Source organism: Castor canadensis, chromosome 19 (assembly GCF_047511655.1).
Source record: "Castor canadensis chromosome 19, mCasCan1.hap1v2, whole genome shotgun sequence".
In the NCBI taxonomy this organism is placed as follows: domain Eukaryota; kingdom Metazoa; phylum Chordata; class Mammalia; order Rodentia; family Castoridae; genus Castor; species Castor canadensis.
The window spans coordinates 7,232,593-7,252,544 of record NC_133404.1 but is presented as its reverse complement, the minus strand read 5'-3'; the positions used below and the strand labels follow the sequence as shown (position 1 = coordinate 7,252,544).

Below are 19,952 nucleotides of genomic sequence, written 5' to 3'. Positions count from 1 at the left end.
CTAGAACACTGAACACATGATTCCACTCTTCTTCCTTCCTCCTGAGGGAGAAGCTGAGAACTGAAGGGCTTTTCCTAATTGTGCCAAGTTGTACTGGTTTCTATGGTACCGTAGGACTTTGGTGCTGCAGGAAGCTGTCCCTGTTGTTGTTTGGATTCAGTGGCCACCAGGCATCCAAACTATGCTGGTTCTGCCAGAGTTATGGCTTAGGGAAGACAGAAATAAATACTGCCCCTAGCCTTCCAAAAAGCTGAAACATTGGACACACGTCCTACTGTTCTCTCCTTATCTGGAGAGGCATTCATCCTGGCACGAATCTGTGCTGGCTTGGGGAGGGGTAATCCCAGGTAAAATGAAAGCGCTCTTACCTGTTTCAATGTAGTTGTTCTTGGATGTGAGCTTGCCTGGAGTACTGCAGCTTCTTAACTGGTTTCTGGACTTCTCATAAAGAAACACTGGCCAGCATACTGTTAAGTCAGTGTCTCTGTGGGGGAATGAGGTCTGGGGCTTCCTGGTCTGTCATTTTTGCTCTTTTGGTCTGTTTATTAATGTACAGTGTATATGTATGGTCTCCTTAAGGAGTCATCTTGAGGCACCAGGTCCACTGTTGTGTGCCTGGAATGACTGAGCTGAGAAGATGCTTAGTTACTTATGAAGGAAGAAATATGCTTGAATGTATTTTAAATATTTCCCACTTCATGGAAGATAATATGCTGATGTTTACTTCCATTCCTAGGGGAAACATGTCGAAATGAACTGGCTTTGCAGGGCTCTAAATAAGTTCCCTAAGAGCTTATTCTAAAAATCCTACTTTGCATTTACACTGTAAGAAAAAGCATGTATGTTCATTGTGTCATAAATGCTGATTTTGATTTTGTGAAAATTATATACTCAGAACTGCAGAAGTTCCATTCATATTCTGGCAAAATCGAACCCAACTTCTCAAAAGCCCCCTAGCTCCCCAAGGTAGAATGTGTTCATTCATTCACTGCTGGCCCTCTTCTAGGTTGCCTGGGCTAGTCTAGTGTGCGGCTCTGATGGTGTTACGGATGCTCACAGCTTGTCTGGTTTTTATATATGCAATCTCTGCAATCTATGCAACTGTGGGCTTCTAGAGTGAAGGAACCATGCTAAATTCACCTCTGTAACCCTGAAGAGGTAACTGAATTGAAACAGAAGAGTGCTAAAACAAATTTCAAGCAACTGTATTGGAAGAAAAAGGTCTTCTAAAGCATCTGAGTTTGTGAAAGAACCAGAAAGGCTGATGACCAAGTGATTTATAAGTTCTACCAGGTCACAATTAATTAGCTTCTTTTATGCATTTTTATTCCTTCAGAAAAAAGATGTGTTGTGGACTATTTTTATCCCTTATTTAAAAGGCACTAACAAGTTAGTGATCCATATTACAGTTACATGTACATTAAAATCAGTTAGTAAGAAAAATTAAAATGGGTTCAAGTGATTTCCAGAAACAAAAATTGCCATCACCTGCCACCTCAAGCCAGGGAACACACCCTCTTCTTTTCACTGCCATAAAATCCAGCCATAGCAACAATCGGACTGCCAGCTATAGAATAAAGAGCCTAAAAGGAACTGGAAAACCAGAAAGTGCCACGTATACGGAAAGGAGGGATAAAAGGTGTTTGACAATCAAATGCCCCTGGATCCTAGCTCCAAACTGAGTGAAATTAACAGAGCGGAATAAACATGGAATGTGGTGAAATCCATTGACTGAGAGATTAAAATCTTTTGTGAATGTCAGGAAACCTTGAGGTCACAGCAAGGGGATATTATTCAAAGGAAACTCAGGCTTTCAAAGAAGAGGGAGGCAAGGCACTTAGCAAGCTCCTGGCACAGAGCGGGCACTTAATGAATGATAGCTATTATGAGGAGCCAAGAGTTGCTTCAAATGTCCCTCCTTCGTGGTGAGCCAGGGAGAATTACTGAACACCTTCTCTGTGCTCCCACAGCACTCTGCACCATTTGCCATGTATGCTATGGACTGAATGCTTGTGTCTCCCTCCAAAATTCAAATGTTGAAATTTCATCTCCAAAGTGATGATGTGTGGAGGCGGGACTTTTGGGAGGCAACTTGGCCATCCGGTGGAGCCCCTGTGAGTGGATGAGTACCCTTATAAGAAGAGGTCAGAGAACTGTCTTGCTGTCCTGTGCCACAGAAGAACATAGTAAGGAGCCAGGAGCGTGCAACACACAATAACCTTGTCATGTGAGCACCCTGAGCTTGGACTTCTAGCCTCGGAACTGTGAGATGCAAATTTTCTGTTGTCTATAAGCTACACAGTCTACGGTATTTCATATATAGTAGCCCCATGTATCACCCACATGCTTGTTCTTATTGTAGGCACTTGATCACCGTAAGTGAGAGAATAAATGAACTATCGCATATGGTTTCTCTCAAAAATAGGTTAAAAAAAAAGAGTGGAGAGCCAGGCAGGAAGACCCCGAAAGTCATCTTGCTGGTCCCTCATAGCTCAAATGCCATGGTCCCCTTGCCACTGCTCTGTTCAAAGCGCTGCCTCTTCTCCATCACTGACAGAACAAGCTGCACCGAGTAGATTTTCAGATGATGCAGGATACAATGGTGTTTCATGGAATTTCATCTTTTGTCTTTCATTCTTATTTTAAATCAACAACTGTTATAAAAGTAGTAGAGTTCCCTTTACCTCATGTCCCCTACTGCTACCATCTTACAAAAGCACAGTGCAGTTTCTGAAAGGAATAAATTAACATTGTGTCAATAAAACTATTCTACAGATCTTACTTAAGTTTTCAGTCTTCCTCCCAATGTTCTTTTTTTTGGTTTAGGATCCCATGTTACATTTACCTATTATGTGTCCTTCGTCTCCATACAGTGACAGTTTCTTACTTTTGTTTTTCGTGATATTGTAATTTTTGAAAAGTTATCATTCAGTTATTGTATTTTACAGAGGTCTTTCAATTTAGGTTTGATAGATCTAGGCTTGACTCTTGGCTTTGTGACTTACATCTACTTTCACTGATGTAGCCTTAGGAGAGGGACTCAAGTTTCTTTATCTGAGAAATAATGACTTTATGACATTGCTTTGAAAATTAAATGACACAACATGTGTCAAAATACCTGAGATATAAGGACAAATAACAAACGTAAAGCCTTTTTTCCTATTTTTGAAGATTTTTTCTGAAATGCTTTACTCATATTTTAATGACTTCTTTTGTAAGTAAGGCCATGTATAATTTAGCCTCTGATTAAGAACTCACTGTTATCACTGTCAAGAGCTCTCGTACTGTCCAGCAGTTCTGGTCTGTACTTTTCTTCACTCTTCCAATTCTGCTCTCACTAGCAGCATGCCTGCCAATAAGGACTTCATAATCACCCTTCTGAGTTTCAGCTTGTGATGTATAGAGTGAATTTATTCACTTGTGCATTCATAGTACAGATTAGATGTACTAATCTACCAACTGGGAGGCCTTGAGTTAGGATCCTGGAGAAGTGAAAGTTATCTGCTATTTTCATCAATTTTGGAGCTAATGGGGGAAAATGGAAAAAAAATAACTGCAATTCCATGTGATCAATTTTATGAGAGATGTGACGTCTAGGATCACGTAAGAAGCGCTCTTAACTTGAGACTGGGGAGTCAGGTTGGGGAAGATTTCATGAAAAAGGCGCTGCTGTGCCTCAGTTAAGGTCTGCAAAACGTGAAGAAATTAACTGGCTAGGGGAAGAAAGGGAGCAGAGGGTATAGAGTTTGGGAAGAGCTGTGACTGGGTAAAAGTAAATCGGTTCTGAAATAAATCTCCTGTGTTATAAACTTGCACCTTGAGAGTGATTTTGTGCCAATACCTCAGGGGCTCAGAAACTTCACCAGGAAACTTCTGGCCCCAGGGCTCTGTTCTGAAGAATGTGGTTGACAGACCTGAACCTCTAGTCATTACACTGAGCTTACCTCTTCCAACATCTGTGAACTGAAGAAAAATTTAAGCTGACAATCGGCTGCTTGTTCCCATCTCGGGAGTACAGCAGGTTTGTTCTTTTCTGACAGAGTAGGTTTTAATTTTTTAAGGAAATGTGAATGCCCATCCCGAAGCCCTCTGGAAACTGGCCTTTTCACCTGTGCTGGGGAGAGGTGAGAGGTTTTCCTCCCTTTATAACCTCCTCCTGTGGCTCAGAGGTTTGCCATCGGCTCCATCTGATTCCAAAGCCAAGTCTAACCATGTAAATTTGAGTTTTGGGAAGGGTTGCATGTCTATTATCCATTAGATTTTGGAACTTATAATCCAATACAAAATTTTCAAATAATTAAGAGGATTCTCTGTCAGTCCCTATTTTATACTCTTAATCATCTTTGTTTTTTTTTTTTTAATCTGAAGAGCAAACAAACCAAAGCATTTTAGTTTTGACCACAGGGAATACTTCTCAAACCTTCACTGCTCCTAACTCAAAGCAATAATATTACCTACCGTCAGCTGGTGTATCAGGAGGTCCATTAGGAAGGTAATCTTGTTACTAAACAGAACATCGGTGCAGTTTTCTGAACAGTTATTACAGGCGAGGTTGTAAACATTGATTGCACTGCAGACAGACCTAACAGAAGGAGAAAAACACCACCTGTAAAACCTGAGCAGCTCTTCTCCAAACAATTTAAAACACATAAAATCACTGGCACAAAAGGAGTAGGCGTGGGATGGAAGTTATTCCAAAACCCCAAGTCTAATAGTTGGAGTTTAGGCACAAGGCCCATTGGCTAGCTATGGGCCAAAGCTCATTGTTCATTAGTACCTAACAGCTCCTATTAATTTCAATTATCTGCAGACAATGGGAACATATTTTCTTGTCTGTTTGGTAATTTCTTAACAATCTAAGACTAGATATCAACCAATCTTTGGTCCTGCAGATATTATTCAGAAAAAAAGACTTTCAGAACTCTTGTTGCCAGATCTGCTGGTCCAGATAGGGCAGAAGACGGACAGTCCAAGTGTGGAGACACAGGGGGCTTTCCCCATGGGGCAAGCCAGCATGGATCTGGGGAGTGAGCACCACACCAGTACGGCTGCAGGAGGTGTGGGCATGGACTCGGTGTCTGGGCAGATGAGAACACCTTTTCTAGAGGGTATAAACTAAACAGGGACACAAACAGTTCAAGGTCCAACTGATCAAGGAAAAAATTTTCTCTAGAGGCTTAAAAATGATATGCTATTGTTCAAAGAAATGTTTAAAGCAACAAGCTTCATGGTGTTTTGAAGACTGTGCCTAAAACCTGCAATGCCTGAGTGATTCATGTTTGTTCTGGCCTGTCTGACTAAATCTCCTGATTAAGTCCTATGTGAAAGTGTTTGACTTAGTCCTTCACAATCAGAACGGTACTTCTTAAAGTGTGATCTGGGATGAGCAGCATCAGTATTACCTGGGAATTTCTAAGGGATACAAATTGTCAGGTTCTGCTTCAGAACTAGTAAACAGAGACCTTGGAAGTCCGTTCATGCAATTTGTGTTTTAACAGGCTCTGCAGGTAATTCTAATGTGCATTCAACTTAGAAACACAGCTCTGGAGAGGGATTCTGTACTCAACTGAGCATTAGAAATACCTGTAGATCTTAAAAACCGTACACTTGCCTAAGCTCCTCCCCCAGTGATGCTAGTTGGGGAACGGGGTGGATTTCCAACATCTGAATGTTTCAGAACCTCTCTGGGTGATTCTGATGCACAGCCAGAGCTGAGAACCACAGGTCTCGGAACTATCACGTGAGTACTGAGTCATTCAATGAGCATCTAAGGGGCTGTGATATCCAGACCTGTGCTGTGTGGGTAAGTCAGACAGGTTCTGTCCTCGCAGAGCTGATGGGCCTCAGCAGGAGGAGATGGCGAAGGAGCCACTGCTGCCCATCTAATCGAGCTCCCTGGAGCTGTACCTTGCTTTACATCATCAGAGGCTTCTGAAAACTGACTATAGTACAGCCACAGGTTAGAACCCCAGTTTCTACCACTTTACATTTTAGCGAGTTTCTAATTTAACACCGTAGCGCATCTGTTTTCTCATATATGAAACAGGGACAATATCGGTTCAAATGGATGTCACGAGGATTGAGATAACAGATGCAAAGTCCTCAGGACCGTGCCTGCACGTGCTAAGTACTTAATAAGTAGTAGCATTATTAGGGCTACAAATCTTATTAGAGTTATTAATCTTTTTTTGATGGTTACTGAGTTTGAATTCAGGGCCTCATGCTCACTAGATAGGCATTCTACCACTTCAGCTATGCCCTCCCGCCTTTTTTGCTTTAGTTATTTTTCAGGTGGGGTCTCACATTTTTGCCTAGAGCCAGCCTCAGACTACAATCCTCCTTCCTATGGCCTCCTGCATAGCTGGGATCACAGGTGCATGTCACCATGCCTGTCTTATTGATTGAGATGGAGGTTTCCTAACTTTTTTGCCCCAACTGGCCTCAAATCATAATCCTTTCTCTCTCTGCCTCCTCAGTAGCTGGGGTTATAGGCATGAGCAACCACACTTGGCCTAATCTTATTATTTTTAAGAATCAGGTACAAATGAAATGTTACTAAATTGAAGTAAATTGAAGCACACTACAGGAGCTTATTTCCAGGATAATAAAACACAGTAGTTCACAATGCTTTTCATGGAGTACAGGCATAAAGGACTTCACATTGATTGGAGCCAGGAGGTGTTTCAGCCAGTTCCTGGCCTCACCTATCTACCCAAAACCTGAAGAGAGAATTCTTGGCCCACATGTAAGACACTTGGGCTGCACTAGTTGGACGTTCTGTCTCGCAAATCCTCCACAAATGTAAATCACGCCATCTCATTTATTTGATAACATGCCTAACATTTCAATTTAAAGATAACATTTATCATTATAAAAATAATTGAAAAAAATGTGGGAAAGAGAAGTACAAAGAAATAGCAGAATACAATTATGAGAAGCCTTGGTTTTCATACAACCAGTTCTTTCCTACTGTTATAAAGATCTAATGGACAGCTCTCTGTGGCATTTAATATCCTTCTACTACACTAGCTTTCAATTTTTAAAAGGAGCAGCAGAGGTTTCTTTAAACAGAACCTGACTTAGGGTTTACACCACATAACAGGTAGAATCAGCGCTGCTCTGGATGAAGCAGGAGTGGGAGGATGAAGGCCTCCTTGCTCTCTCAAAGAACTTGGAAGCCCACTATGTGCTGCCTGGAATACACAGAAGACTGCTGAGCTGACACACAGTAAGCCTGCTCTGTTCACGGATTTATTACGCATGCTTTTGACCAAATATGATAAAAAATCAATCAAAAGACATTTCAAAAACAAAAATTTTAAACTCCCATGTGCGCACCCCACAGCCAGGGGCACACGGAGAAGCTATCAGTGTGTCCCCCATTGCTGTCAGTTGTGTTGAAATCCTTGTGTGATCTTCTGAGTGTTTCCCTGCCCTTAATTTTGTGAAAATATGCCTCCCAGAAAGCAAAGGGTACCTCCAAAGTAAGGTAAAAGTTATGTTAGTCCTCTCAAGCCAAAAAGAACATGTAATTTTCTTTTTTAAAAATTTTATTCATATGTACATACAATGAATGTATGGGTCATTTCTCCCCCCCTTCCCCCCCGCCCCCTCCCTTAACCACCCCACCTCCTCCCTCTCCCCCCCCACCCCCTCACTTCCAGGCAGAAACTATTTTGCCCTTATCTCTAATTTTGTTGAAGAGAGCGTATAAGCAATAATAGGAAGGACCAAGGGTTTTTGCTAGTTGAGATAAGGATAGCTGTATAGGGAGTTGACTCGCATTGCTTTCCTGTACATGTGCGTTACCTTCTAAATTAATTCTTCTCAAACTAACCTTTTCTCTAGTTCCTGGTCCCCTTCTCCTATTGGCCTCTGTCACTTTAAAGAATCTGCATTATTTTCTCTGTGTTGAGGGCAACAAATGATATCCAGTTTTTTGTGATCAAAGTCCAATTCCCTTGTTGTGTTTGCCCTTGATCTAATGCCTGCATATGAGGGAGAATATACGATTTCTGGTCTTTTGGGCCAGGCTAACTTCACTCAGAATGATGTTCTCCAGTTCCATCCATTTACCAGCGAATGATAACATTTCATTCTTCTTCATGGCTGCATAAAATTCCACTGTGTATAAATACCACATTTTCTTAATCCATTCATCAGTAGTGGGGCATCTTGGCTGTTTCCATAACTGGGCTATTGTGAATAGTGCTGCAATAAACATGGGTGTGCAGGTGCCTCTGGAGTAACCTGTGTCACAGTCTTTTGGGTGTATCCCCAAGAGTGGTATTGCTGGATCAAATGGTAGATCTAGGTTTAGATTTTTAAGGAGCCTCCACATTTTTTTTCCAGAGTGGTTGTACTAGTTTACATTCCCACCAGCAGTGTAAGAGGGTTCCTTTTTATCCGCATCCTCGCCAACACCTGTTGTTGGTGGTGTTGCTGATGATGGCTATTCTAACAGGGGTGAGGTGGAATCTTAGTGTGGTTTTAATTTGCATTTCCTTTATTGCTAGGGATGGTGAGCATTTTTTCATGTGTTTTTTGGCCATTTGAATTTCTTTTGAGAAAGTTCTGTTTAGTTCACTTGCCCATTTCTTTATTGGTTCATTAATTTTAGGAGAATTTAGATTTTTAAGTTCCCTATATATTCTGGTTATCAGTCCTTTGTCTGATGTGTAGCTGGCAAATATTTTCTCCCACTCTGTGGGTGGTCTCTTCAGTTTGTAATTTTCTTAATTTAAGCAATAAAGTGAAAATTTGAGATTTACTGAAAGGTGGCATGGTGGAAGTAGGGCAATGTTTATGAGAAAAATGAATCAAGCATCTGCAGTCTTTAAGATGAAGAGCATGAAGTAAGATCTAGTTTGGGTGAGCAGTATTTATGTGTACAACACTCATTTTTGTGACAGTAGCGTAGGTGACTCCATGTGAGTTCAAGTCACGGATGCTCAGACCTCCTGTACGGATGGACTGTTAAATGTGAGTCATTTTAGAATGCTGAACTCTAGGCATCCTGATCATTCACGGGGTTTCCTCCGTGGTGGTCTCCTTGGTACTTTTTACCTACCTGTGGTTACCAAAGGTCTACTGTACAAAATAAAATGTTACTTGGTAGTTTTTTTTTTTTTTTTTGGTGGCACTGGGATGGTAGGTTTTTTTTTTTGTGGTACTGGAGTTTGAACTCAGAGCTTCACACTTGCTAGGCAGGTGCTCTACCACTTGACCCATACTCCCAACCTTGTTATGCTTTAGTTATTTTTCAAATAGGTTCACCTGCCTTTTACTTGGAGCTGGCCTCAGACCAGGATCCCCCTACCTACACCTCCAGCAAAGCTGGTATTACAGGTCTGTACCACCACGCCTGACTACTTCTTTGAGATTGTGTATTGTTAACTTTTTTGCCTGGGCTGGTGTCAAACTGAGATGCTTCTATCTCTACCTTCCAAGCAGCTGGGATTACAGGCATGAGCCACTGTGCCTGGCTGGTAACTTGGCAACTTCTGAATAGGTGAGGACATCCACAGTACAACAAAAAGGAAGGGGCTGGTGGTGATGAAAAGCATCTTCTCAGCCATGTTCCCAGCCTCAGAAATCACCATGGTTACTGGCTTATATGTTCTCCAGAGATAAGTGTACCCATATGCAAGCTTTTATTTCTTCCCACACAAATGAAACCCTCCAAGATGTGGAGCCTGAAAGGAAGTAAAGGACAGTTTGCTTTGGCTCTTGCTGTGGTTATTAAGCAAGATTGGCACTTCCCTAGTTCACTTCCCAGCATCCTCATTGCAGGATAAGTTGTTGCTGCTCACCTCAGCGTCCTGATATGTGATCTGCAGCCTTGGACACCCACTCTGAGGGCTCCACTCTGAGGGCTCCACTCTGAGGGTGTGAGAGCCTAGCTTATTTCCTTCTCACGTGTGTTAGCCTCACAGGGAGCAGACCCAGAGGATCTGTTTGGTACTGTTTCTGCAGTCAATCCAGAAGTCTTCCACCGATTTTCTAGGTAGCTCCTGTCTTGTCCTAAATTCCTTTTCTGATTAAAAGACTGAGAAATGCTACATAATTTTAAAAGACTGAATAGTGTCTCATCTTATGGACATAAAAATTTAGTTCAACCCATCTGTTACTACTGTTGTGTACAACTTTCAATATTATAAATAATGATTTTTTAATAGATTTTCCAATGTGACCTTTATTTATATTTTTAATATCTCATTTTTATTATTGTTGTTTATTTTATTACTGTTGTATGTTATTGTCGGGGTCACTGTGACATTCACAGATCTTAGTTGCAATCCACTGGGGACAAAGCTCTAATGATTTAAACAGTAAAGAAAATGACAGACTGTTTGACAGATCATAGAATTTGGAAAATCAGGAGTAGATGTTACTCTTTTAGGTCTATTATCAAATCACACAGTACTTAGCTGGTCTAAACAAACAAACTAAAAGCCAAAAACCACTGGTGACCACATGCCACAGCCTGAACTGACGCCATGACTTTGGATGCCTCTGACTCTTAAAAACCCAGTTTGGGATGTCTTTGCTTTACTTCATTAGTTTCAGAGTACAAGCCTGGAGTGGGGTCTTAAAGCCCCAGTCACTTGCCTACACCTAGAGAATGAATCCTGAGAAGGAAATACCTGGCATTCCCAGGTTCTATATGCAACAGGCACCTGGTGTGCTTGGGAGCTCTGCAAACCAAGACAGGCAGAGGAAATGCTGGGCAGCCAGAAGCACTGCACATCTGTGACAGCTGCCCAACAAGCTACTGTTAACCACGGCCCGAGGAGACATGTCCAGTCATGACAATGCAGCCAAAGGAATCAAGCATTTTTAAGGCTTCTGATATGCACTGCCAAGTTCAAACTGCCTTCCAGAAAAAAATTTAAACTAATTTTTACTCCCAGAAAGACTTTTTCTATCCTTTTGCCAATATAACCTCATTTAAACAAATCTTTACCAATGTGATAGAGAAATAAAAATGGTATTTTTAAAGGATGCATTTTATACCCTTTGTTTCTTGTCTGTTCTAGTTCTCTATTTTTTAATTTTTATTGAAGATTTTCATCTTTTAAAAATTATTCATAAAGATTCGTTCATTAAAAATGTAACAGAGGACTAGCACACGTTAGTGTCTCTTCCAGGTACCTTGTCTTTCATTTTGCTTATGCTGTTTTTAAGGTATTTTTTTTAATCTATTGAGGTTAAACAATTTTATGTTGTCTAACAGCTTTGTGTTTTTTTCTCTTCTCCTTTTTTATGATTTAAAAGTATATTCTTACTATGAGATTAGGTAACTATTCATTTGTGTCTTTTATAACTTATTCTATCAACTTGTCTTAATTTGTTTGGTCTGAAGCATGAGTCAGGTGCCTCCAACTATTTTCCTCCCACTGAGGCGACTGAGCAACTGTCCTTTCTCCACTAGTCTGCTGTATTATAATTGTATGCAGAATGTATTCCCTGGTTTCCTAGTGTGACTGATGACTCTATCTTTGTGATAATATCATTCTTTATGGTATGGCTAATTAATATACAAAACTGTAGGTCCCAAGGGCTTTTAAAAATACATGGGGAGTGTTACATTTAGAACAAGGTATAGAACATTATAGCTCTGTCATTGTGTCCTATTTTCCTTTGGTTTTCACCTTTATATTTATGGCTTTGATTTCTGTTTTTCTGTCTGACTCAGCAGAATTCCTACAACTTGTCTCAAGTCTGGTGAACCGTCATCAGTTATAAATAAACAAACACATAAAAAAGCAAACACCACACAGTGTGGTGCATGCCTATTGCCTGTGTGCACTACATTAAAGAAAACTGGCCAAGACTGTAAGGTGCATCTCTATAATCTTATACTCACAAAGATCTCCCTAGAACCTTCGCACTGAAACTACATTCTGATGAGGGAAAAAGGAGGGGGAACCAAAAATCTCAGAGTCTGGAAAAACTTGTCCACTCAGTAAACTTGTTTGAAAGACAACCTCTATTTGAATAGCACCTGTCTTAGACAGCACACCACTTTGAATCCAGCCTGGGTGGTCTGTCTAGGCAGCTTTCCCTGTAATTTTAAAATCAAACGACTAGAAGCACTTTTTAACATCAAACAGAAAGTCCCAGAATTTGAAAATATCTTTTGAGAAGACTTTAAAACCTTACTGCCCATTCTCTCAAAAGTACTCCACGGCTGGGGCATTTGAAACATAGGCTTTTTGTCCCTAATAATCATGAACACATGAGTGAATTTTTGTGTCAGTAAGTCTTCTCACTGAAAATACTCCCTCTGAAAAACAGAGGACAGGCAAAGCATCATAAAACTGGGTATTTGGATCATGAGAGCAGGATCTTGCTCATGTACATAGCTAAAATACTGAGAAAGCTAAAGAGAAAAGCTCCAGGTATTGCAGCCTAGGAAGGTTACAAAGTGCAAAGTTCATATCCTTATGCTGACTTTTCAGAAAGCACAGTTCATTGAAATCCATTGTTTTACACCAGTTTCAAGAGGGCCTCCATTTAAAAACTGCCACTAGCAGTTTCACAAAATGTACAGAGATTTGTTTCTAAACAGAAAAATTCTGTGCCAAGTAGGGACGGCAAGTTCTAGAGTTAGATACAGATGCAAAGACAAACTTGGGACTTTCACTCATTACTGCTTTAGTCCTTTAATAAAAGAGGGAGTGGCCTAATGTGGACAAATGCAGCAACAGGGCAGATGTCCCAATGGAAGATGACGTGCAATCCATATAGAATAATGTTCCTTTGAGGAAAGACTACCTGACTAAGCCAGGACGCCCAGACCTGGACTCGTACCAGTTCCTTGGAAGGGGAGACAAATGTTGAGATAGAGCGCCAGTGTGCATCGTTGCTTGCTGAGCACCCTCAGTGTGCACTAGGTGCTTAATAAACAGCATGCTGTACGTGCACTCAGTCATTATCAAATTATACTGTCATCATAGAGCTCCACTCTAAAATGACTTCCTTAGGTATTATTATACAGAATCACCTGCAACTAACCAGATCACATTACAGTTAGAAAGCACCCCAGTGAGTGGCCCCTGATGGAGACCTGCCCTGGAGGCCTGGCCCTGCAGGCTTGGCCACCTGAAAGCCGATCTGAGCTAGACTACTAACACTGGTTCTCTACCAGCCAATCTGCTTCATTCTCAGCACCAAAGACATTGTCTTATTTTTCACAGCCAGGAGGAGTATCTTCCAGACTCAACAGAGAAAAGGTGAAGTATCTAAGTGTTGGAAGTGGATTTAGGAAACAAGAAAAGTATTTTTGTTCTTGAACTTTAGAAATTAAATTGTGGCTAAGCTGTTTTAGAAGTTCTGCTGGAGACAAGATGATACTTACATCGAGCATCGTTAGCTTCACTGCAATGGTAATGTACGATCACTCACTCAGCTACTGCTTGCTGGCCATTCGCTTTTGTCTGGGCGCTGTCTAATGCTGCAGGCAATGAGTGCTAGTTCTAACCTCAGGATGTGTACTGGCATACACATTCCTTATTTGCTGAAGTAGTTAGCATGAAATAAAACACAGGTACAGAAAACTACCCAAATAAATGCATAGCTTAGTTAATTATTAGAAGGAAAATATCCTTATAACTACCACGCAGGTCCAGAATTTTATTACTAGGAACCTCTACACACCCTGTTCTGCACCCCAATTTTAGCTCTTCATCTCCCCTACATAGTCTGCTCTTCTGATATTTATAGTGATCACCTCTTTGCATTTTATTCTTTTATCATCCATGTTGTCTCCAGTACTTAAGTGTGTACCCACAACATTGTCTCATCTACTTTTTACTGTGTCTTTTAGAAAACGTTTACCCCTTTCTTTTGCAGTACTGAGGATTGAACTAGGGCTTGCGCTTGATAGGCAGGCACTCTACCAGTTGAGCCATGCCTCCAGTGCCTTGACATGACTTTGTATCTTTCATCTGTAGATTTCCACGCTATCCCTCTGCTTTCCTTAACAACTGTGCTGGTTAGATACACACAGTGAAGTTCAGTGTGTTTCTTTTTCTCAGTATTTCCTAAGAATTGGCAGCTGGGTCCAGAGGCTTGAAACACTCAGGTTGATCACTTTTGGCAAGACTGGGGGGATGGAAATCTTTGCTCAAGGGCCAAACGATGCCCTAATTGTCACTTTTCTTTTTCATATTGCAGGCACTGATGATCAAGCCCAGAGACATTAATGCACTGAAGGAAACCCAACTGTGATTTTCCAGTTGTATTTTGTTTTCACTTATTATGTGAAATAAATTTATAAGGAGACACTTCCTTTCATATATTGGATTATACTGGTACAGTTCCACATAAATATTTAAGACTTTCCTTTCATTTATTTATTGTTCAACATAATTTTCTGGTTCCTTGTCATGTTTGAAAAGTTATTGATTAGTTTATTTTAAATATTTATAACTCATTGGTTGTTAAAGTTTGTCTAATGTTCAAGTTCATCTACAAAAAAATACAGCTATGTCATCTACTACCATACTTCTAGATGCTTCCTCTTCAATATTGGGAAAAAGGCAAATACGTCCCCTCTCGTCACTCCTACTTACCATTTGGGAAGTCCTACCTAGTGCAACAAGAGGAGAACAGAAATAAGACACTCATAGATTGGAAAGGAAGGGATTATGGTGTACTTGTTTGGAGATGATATGACTGTCTACACAGAAAATGCCAAAGAATTGAAAATTTAAAAAACTAAAAAACCCTCCTGTAGCTAATAAGTGGTTACAGCTGGCTTACATTTGATAAAACTCAGTGCTTTCCTAGGTACCTGTTGTGATGAACTGGACTTCAAAACAAAACAAAACAAACACGATTCTGTTTATATTAGCACCAAAAAACTCTTCTTAGGTGTAAATCTAGCAAAATATGTGTAAGGGCTATGTGAGGAAAACTATAAAACTGTGATGGAAAAAAGTCAAAGATCTAAAAAAATGGAAAGACGTTCTGTATTTAGGGATAAGAAACTCAGTAATGTTGAGGTGTTAGCTCTTCCTGACTTGATTTCTACATTCAGTGCAATATCAATCAAAACCCAAGTAAGTTCCTCTGTGGACACTGATAAACTGAACATAGAGTTTATAGGGAAAGGCCAAATACCCTGAATAGCCAACACAGTACTGAAGAACACAGTTGGAGGACTGACATTACCTGACTTCAAGTCTCATGATAAAGAAAGCTACTGCAGTGAGCAGAGTATGATACTGGTGACAAAATGGACAAGCAGATCAATGGAACTAAAGAGACCAGAATCAGACCCACACAAGTGTGGTCAACTGATCTTTGACAAAGCAGTGCTATAGTCTGGATAGTGAGTGTACATGAAAGGCCCATGTGTTATAAGGGTTAGTCCCCAGGGTGGCACTGGTGGGAGGGGAACCTTCATGAGCTGGGGCCTGTAGGCAGACCTTAGGTCATTGGGGTGCTCTCAAAGAGGGTTGTGGACATAATCTCTTTCTCTTGCCCTCTGTTTCCTGCCTCATGATGAGCAGCTTGCTCTGCCACATGCTCTCATCACGAGGTGCCACCCTTTCCAGACATACAAAGAAAGAGGGCCACTCGATCTTGGATGGGAACCTCCAAAAACCCAGGAGACAGAACAAATCTTTTGTCTTTATAAGTTAACTGCCTCAGGTATTACACTGTAGCAATAGAATGCTGACTAATATGAGGCAATAGTCAATTCGATGGAGAAATGATAGTCATTTTAACAAACTGAGCTGGAACTGGACATTCACATGTAAAAAAAAAAAAACCAGCCAATCTAGATGCTAACTTTATACTTTTACAAAATTAACTCAATTGATCATAGATATAAATATAAAATGCAAAAACTACAAGACTTTGAGAAGGTAACAAAGAAGAAAATATAGGTGACCTTGGGTTTAGATATAATACCAAAAGCACAATTCATGATAAAGATTGATAAAGATCTATAAAGTTAGAATTCTCTGCTAAGTGAGTGAAATGACATGTCACAGACTAGGATAAAAAACATGTAAACTACATATCTGAAAAGGACTTCTATCTAAAATATACACAAAAGTCTTATAACTCAACACTAAGGAAAAAAACCTGAGCTAAAAGTAGACAAATGATGTAATAGACACATTCTCAAAGAAGATGTAGAGGAGGCAAATAAAGGCATGAAAAGTTCAGTATCAGTGCCAGTGGGAGATTGCAAAGCGAAACCCAAGACATACTTATTAGAATGGCTAGAATTCAAAGCACTGGCCATCAATAAACTTGGCAAAGACGTGGAACAGAAGGAGCATGCTCATCGCTGGTGGAATGCAAAACAAAACAGGCACCTTGGGAGACATTCTGGATGTTTCTTATGATGATAAGCACGGCCGTTATCATACAACTCAGAATCGCACTCCTAAGTATTTACACAACTGAGTTGAAAACTTACGTATACAAAAAATCCTGCACACAAACGTTCAGAGCAGTTTATTCACAACTGTCAAAACTTGGAAGTAACTCAGATGCTCTTAGGTAGGAAAATGGGTAACTGTGCACATTCATGAAACAGAATATCCCAGCAAGAGGAAGAAATGAGCTGTGGAGCCAGAAAGAGACACGGAGGAGCCCACCTGTGCTCATCGTTAAGGGAAAGAAGTCAGGCTGAAAGGGCTGTGCGCTGTACATCTCTACCTACATAACATCTTGGAAAAGTCAGCAACTATACAGACTGGGAACAAATCAGTGGTTGCGGGGTGGGTGAGGGGTGAGTGTGGAGCCAGGGCGCTGGGGACAGTGAAACAGCCTAATACTACAATGGTGGGTGCATGGAATTATGCAATTGCCCAAAGCCACTGAATCATGCAAACAGTGAACCCTAATGTACATTGTGGATTTTGGTTAGTAACAATGTACTGGTTACTAAGCTGAAAAATTAGACCACACCAAAGCAAGATGTTAGTAACAGGAGAAACTATTGTTCTTTGACACATCCTTTTATCTGAGATAACACGAGCTGGTTTCATGCTCATTTCTTGGCCCAAACCTGGATTCAAAGTAATCTAAACAGCACTGGTTTATTTTAATGGGAAATAATACTTCAAACTCATTCCTAGGGTTTGAAACCCCTTGGGATTCTCAGTGTTCCAAGGGTGGTCACTGTTTCTGTACCTTTAGAAAAAAATTAGATCTGGGAACTTCCCCCATACCCACTCCTCCACCCCTAAGATAAAAATCCTCGTGAACTGCATCAAACCCAGACAAGGGGATTTTAAAAAATTATCTTTTTATAACAGCTTCTCTGTTTTCCTTTTTCCTCTGCCCCCACCCCCCCATCTCCCACCCACCCCCACCCCTCTCCCCGCTTTGGTTTGAGACAGAGTCTTGCTATATAGCCTAGGGTCACCTCCAACCCATTATGTAGCCCAGTCTGTCCTCCAATTCACAACCCTCCTGCCTCCACCTCCCAAGTGCTGGGATTACAGACATGCACCACAACACCTAGACTCTCTCTCCTTTCATACTGAGAATCCTGATTCTCAAGGGTACCTAAGACAGAGTATCTATAATCACTCATTTGTTCTGTGCGACGGGATATAATGGTTTCAGTGTAACAGTATTAAGAGCATCACAACTTAGAACTGCTGAGACCACTCACAAATGTTTTGGCATATGCCACACCCACTCCTCATTCCTGTTCTTGTTATCACTATACTAGGTACGGATGGGAGAACACACTGTCATCTCATACTATACTCCCCCTCTCAATCTCTGTCAGCTTTGGTTACTACAGTTACATATCTAAGGCTCACTACCAGTCTTATGTCAATATAGCTGTGGTCATTTGCTTATCTGATGCTTGTTCTCTAGAGAGTTCCCTGGAAGGACGTGTGGGACCACAATCCCTGAGTTCTTGTATGTTGGTAACAGTGTCTGTGCCACCTCATTATAAGGCAAGGCCAGTTTTGTTGAATATGAAGTCACTGGCACGTATCTCCTCTTCTAGAGTATGTTTAAAATAATACAAATAAAGCACTGCAATTGAAAGGTCTGATGCTGAATTAATTGTCTTTCCCTTGTGAATCATGTCTTTTTGCTTTTTTAATATGTGACTTTTAAAAACTGAAGTGTATTTTATTCTCAGTTAGCATTTGGGAGTTTTCACCAGTGCATTCAACCATGAAACCACCTCCACAATAAATATGGAGCCAATCACCAGCCACAACTAGTCGGCATCTCCAGATCTTTAGCAGTCACCTATCTGTCTATTCCCATAGCTTTGCCACAGGACCACCTCAGAAACGGAGTCATGCCATGCCGTATCAAATGTAATATTCAATGATGCCAAAACTAATTTTAAAACGCAAACTATTGTCTAAATGTAGTGTTTCAAAGCAAGGAATGAGAAATCTTCAACTAGGTGTGCGATTTCAAGGGTTTTGGTTTAATTGGTAAATTTGTACAAATAGAATAGGCAATTTAATTATTCCATGGAGACATAGTCTAATTTTAGATGGGAAATCATATATATTTTAAGTACAACCTAATTAGACTTTCTGCATTTCCTCAAATTAACCTCCTACTGAGAAAGTGTTACGTTTCAAAGATTACAATAATACATTTGAAAATACACATCATTTTAATACATCCAATTAATACATTAATTTTAAACTCTAGTACTGAAGTACTATTTTTACTGCTAACATAAATTTGTTAATACAAGACAGCTATGATTAGCAAGATTTTAGATATGTTCTTAAGTAGATCTGGTTATGCAATTTAAAATTCACAATTAAGCATGTCGGCTCTGGAGAAGACCCCAGGTGGTTTGCAGTGTTAAACAGCAGATTAAAGTTGACACAACTAATTTCTTTACTTTAATCTTATTAGTGGTACAACAGCTGTCAACTGTAACCATTTCTGTAAAGCCTTTGAGACATAAACAAAATACCTCAATATGTCACACAAAGAGGAGTATTTATCAATCACTATGGATAATTAGCTTACAAAATAATTTTTTTTAACTTTTACTGCTTACTCTGGAAAGTTACTCATTTTTAATGAATAACTTTTAGCAAACCTTGATCTGAAAGTAAGATATTTAGAATTATATCAATATAATCCTCCCTGCAAATAGGCAGTTCTTTAACAGTGGGTTGTGTTGTAAATTTCACCCCCACCAGCAAATTCTACGGTATTAATGTTGACTGAGGGCCTACGAAGTGGCTGATGCAAGAGTGCAACACGAGTTCCAGCACTGCAAGAGTATTTGCAATGTAACCACGGGAAACCCTTTGATACAGGTATGTCATATCTACCACCAGATCTGAGTTTTAAAAGTGTATTTATGGCACTCAGAGATGTTGTAGTTCTTTTTTTGGACTTCCCTGAATACAAATAGCTACAAGTGATTTTAGTGCATCTTTCCCCAATTCTGTTCAATTAGTTCTTCTTTGGTCCCTTGCCTGCTGGGTGAAAAGAATGATTGATTTCACAGACCATTTTCCACACCCACACCAGTGCTTAAAAACAAAACAACAACAAAAAAAAAACAAACAAAAAACTAAACCCCAAACTAACCAACCAAACAAAACCTCCCCCAACAAGCCCTCAGCAATTCATAGGAATAATGACAACATTTTAAAATAGTATCAATAAAATGTCTTCCTTTTACTAAAATAGTGAAAGTTTTATGTTTACAAATCAGAAACACAAGTATAGCCACCACCCACCCTGTAAACCCCAATTTTGCAAGAGATTCAACCACGGACCCTCACAGACCCAAGGTGTGAACTAAATAGTCCTTTTCTATTTATAGCTTGAATAATATTGCTTTGTTGTGCAGTATAGTGCAGAACGCCTTACTGATTGGACTTATCTTCCCAGCTTTGATGTTAAGCTCTTTGATGACAAAAATCAAACATCTCGGCACAGAAGAAATTCAATGAATATGTACAGAC

At 40.2% G+C, this 19,952-nt stretch overlaps 1 protein-coding gene across 6 annotated transcripts in view; it reads right to left on the bottom strand.

Moving 5' to 3' along the window:
- The window catches only part of Scaper (S-phase cyclin A associated protein in the ER), a 477,645-nt gene that overhangs the window by 110,856 nt on the left and 346,837 nt on the right, over positions 1–19,952 (bottom strand). For all 6 annotated transcript variants that reach the window (XM_074061919.1, XM_074061920.1, XM_074061921.1 and 3 more), the window contains one exon: positions 4,459–4,582. In XM_074061919.1, coding sequence (XP_073918020.1) covers positions 4,459–4,582 — 124 coding nt within the window. The remainder of the gene's footprint in view (positions 1–4,458; positions 4,583–19,952) is intronic.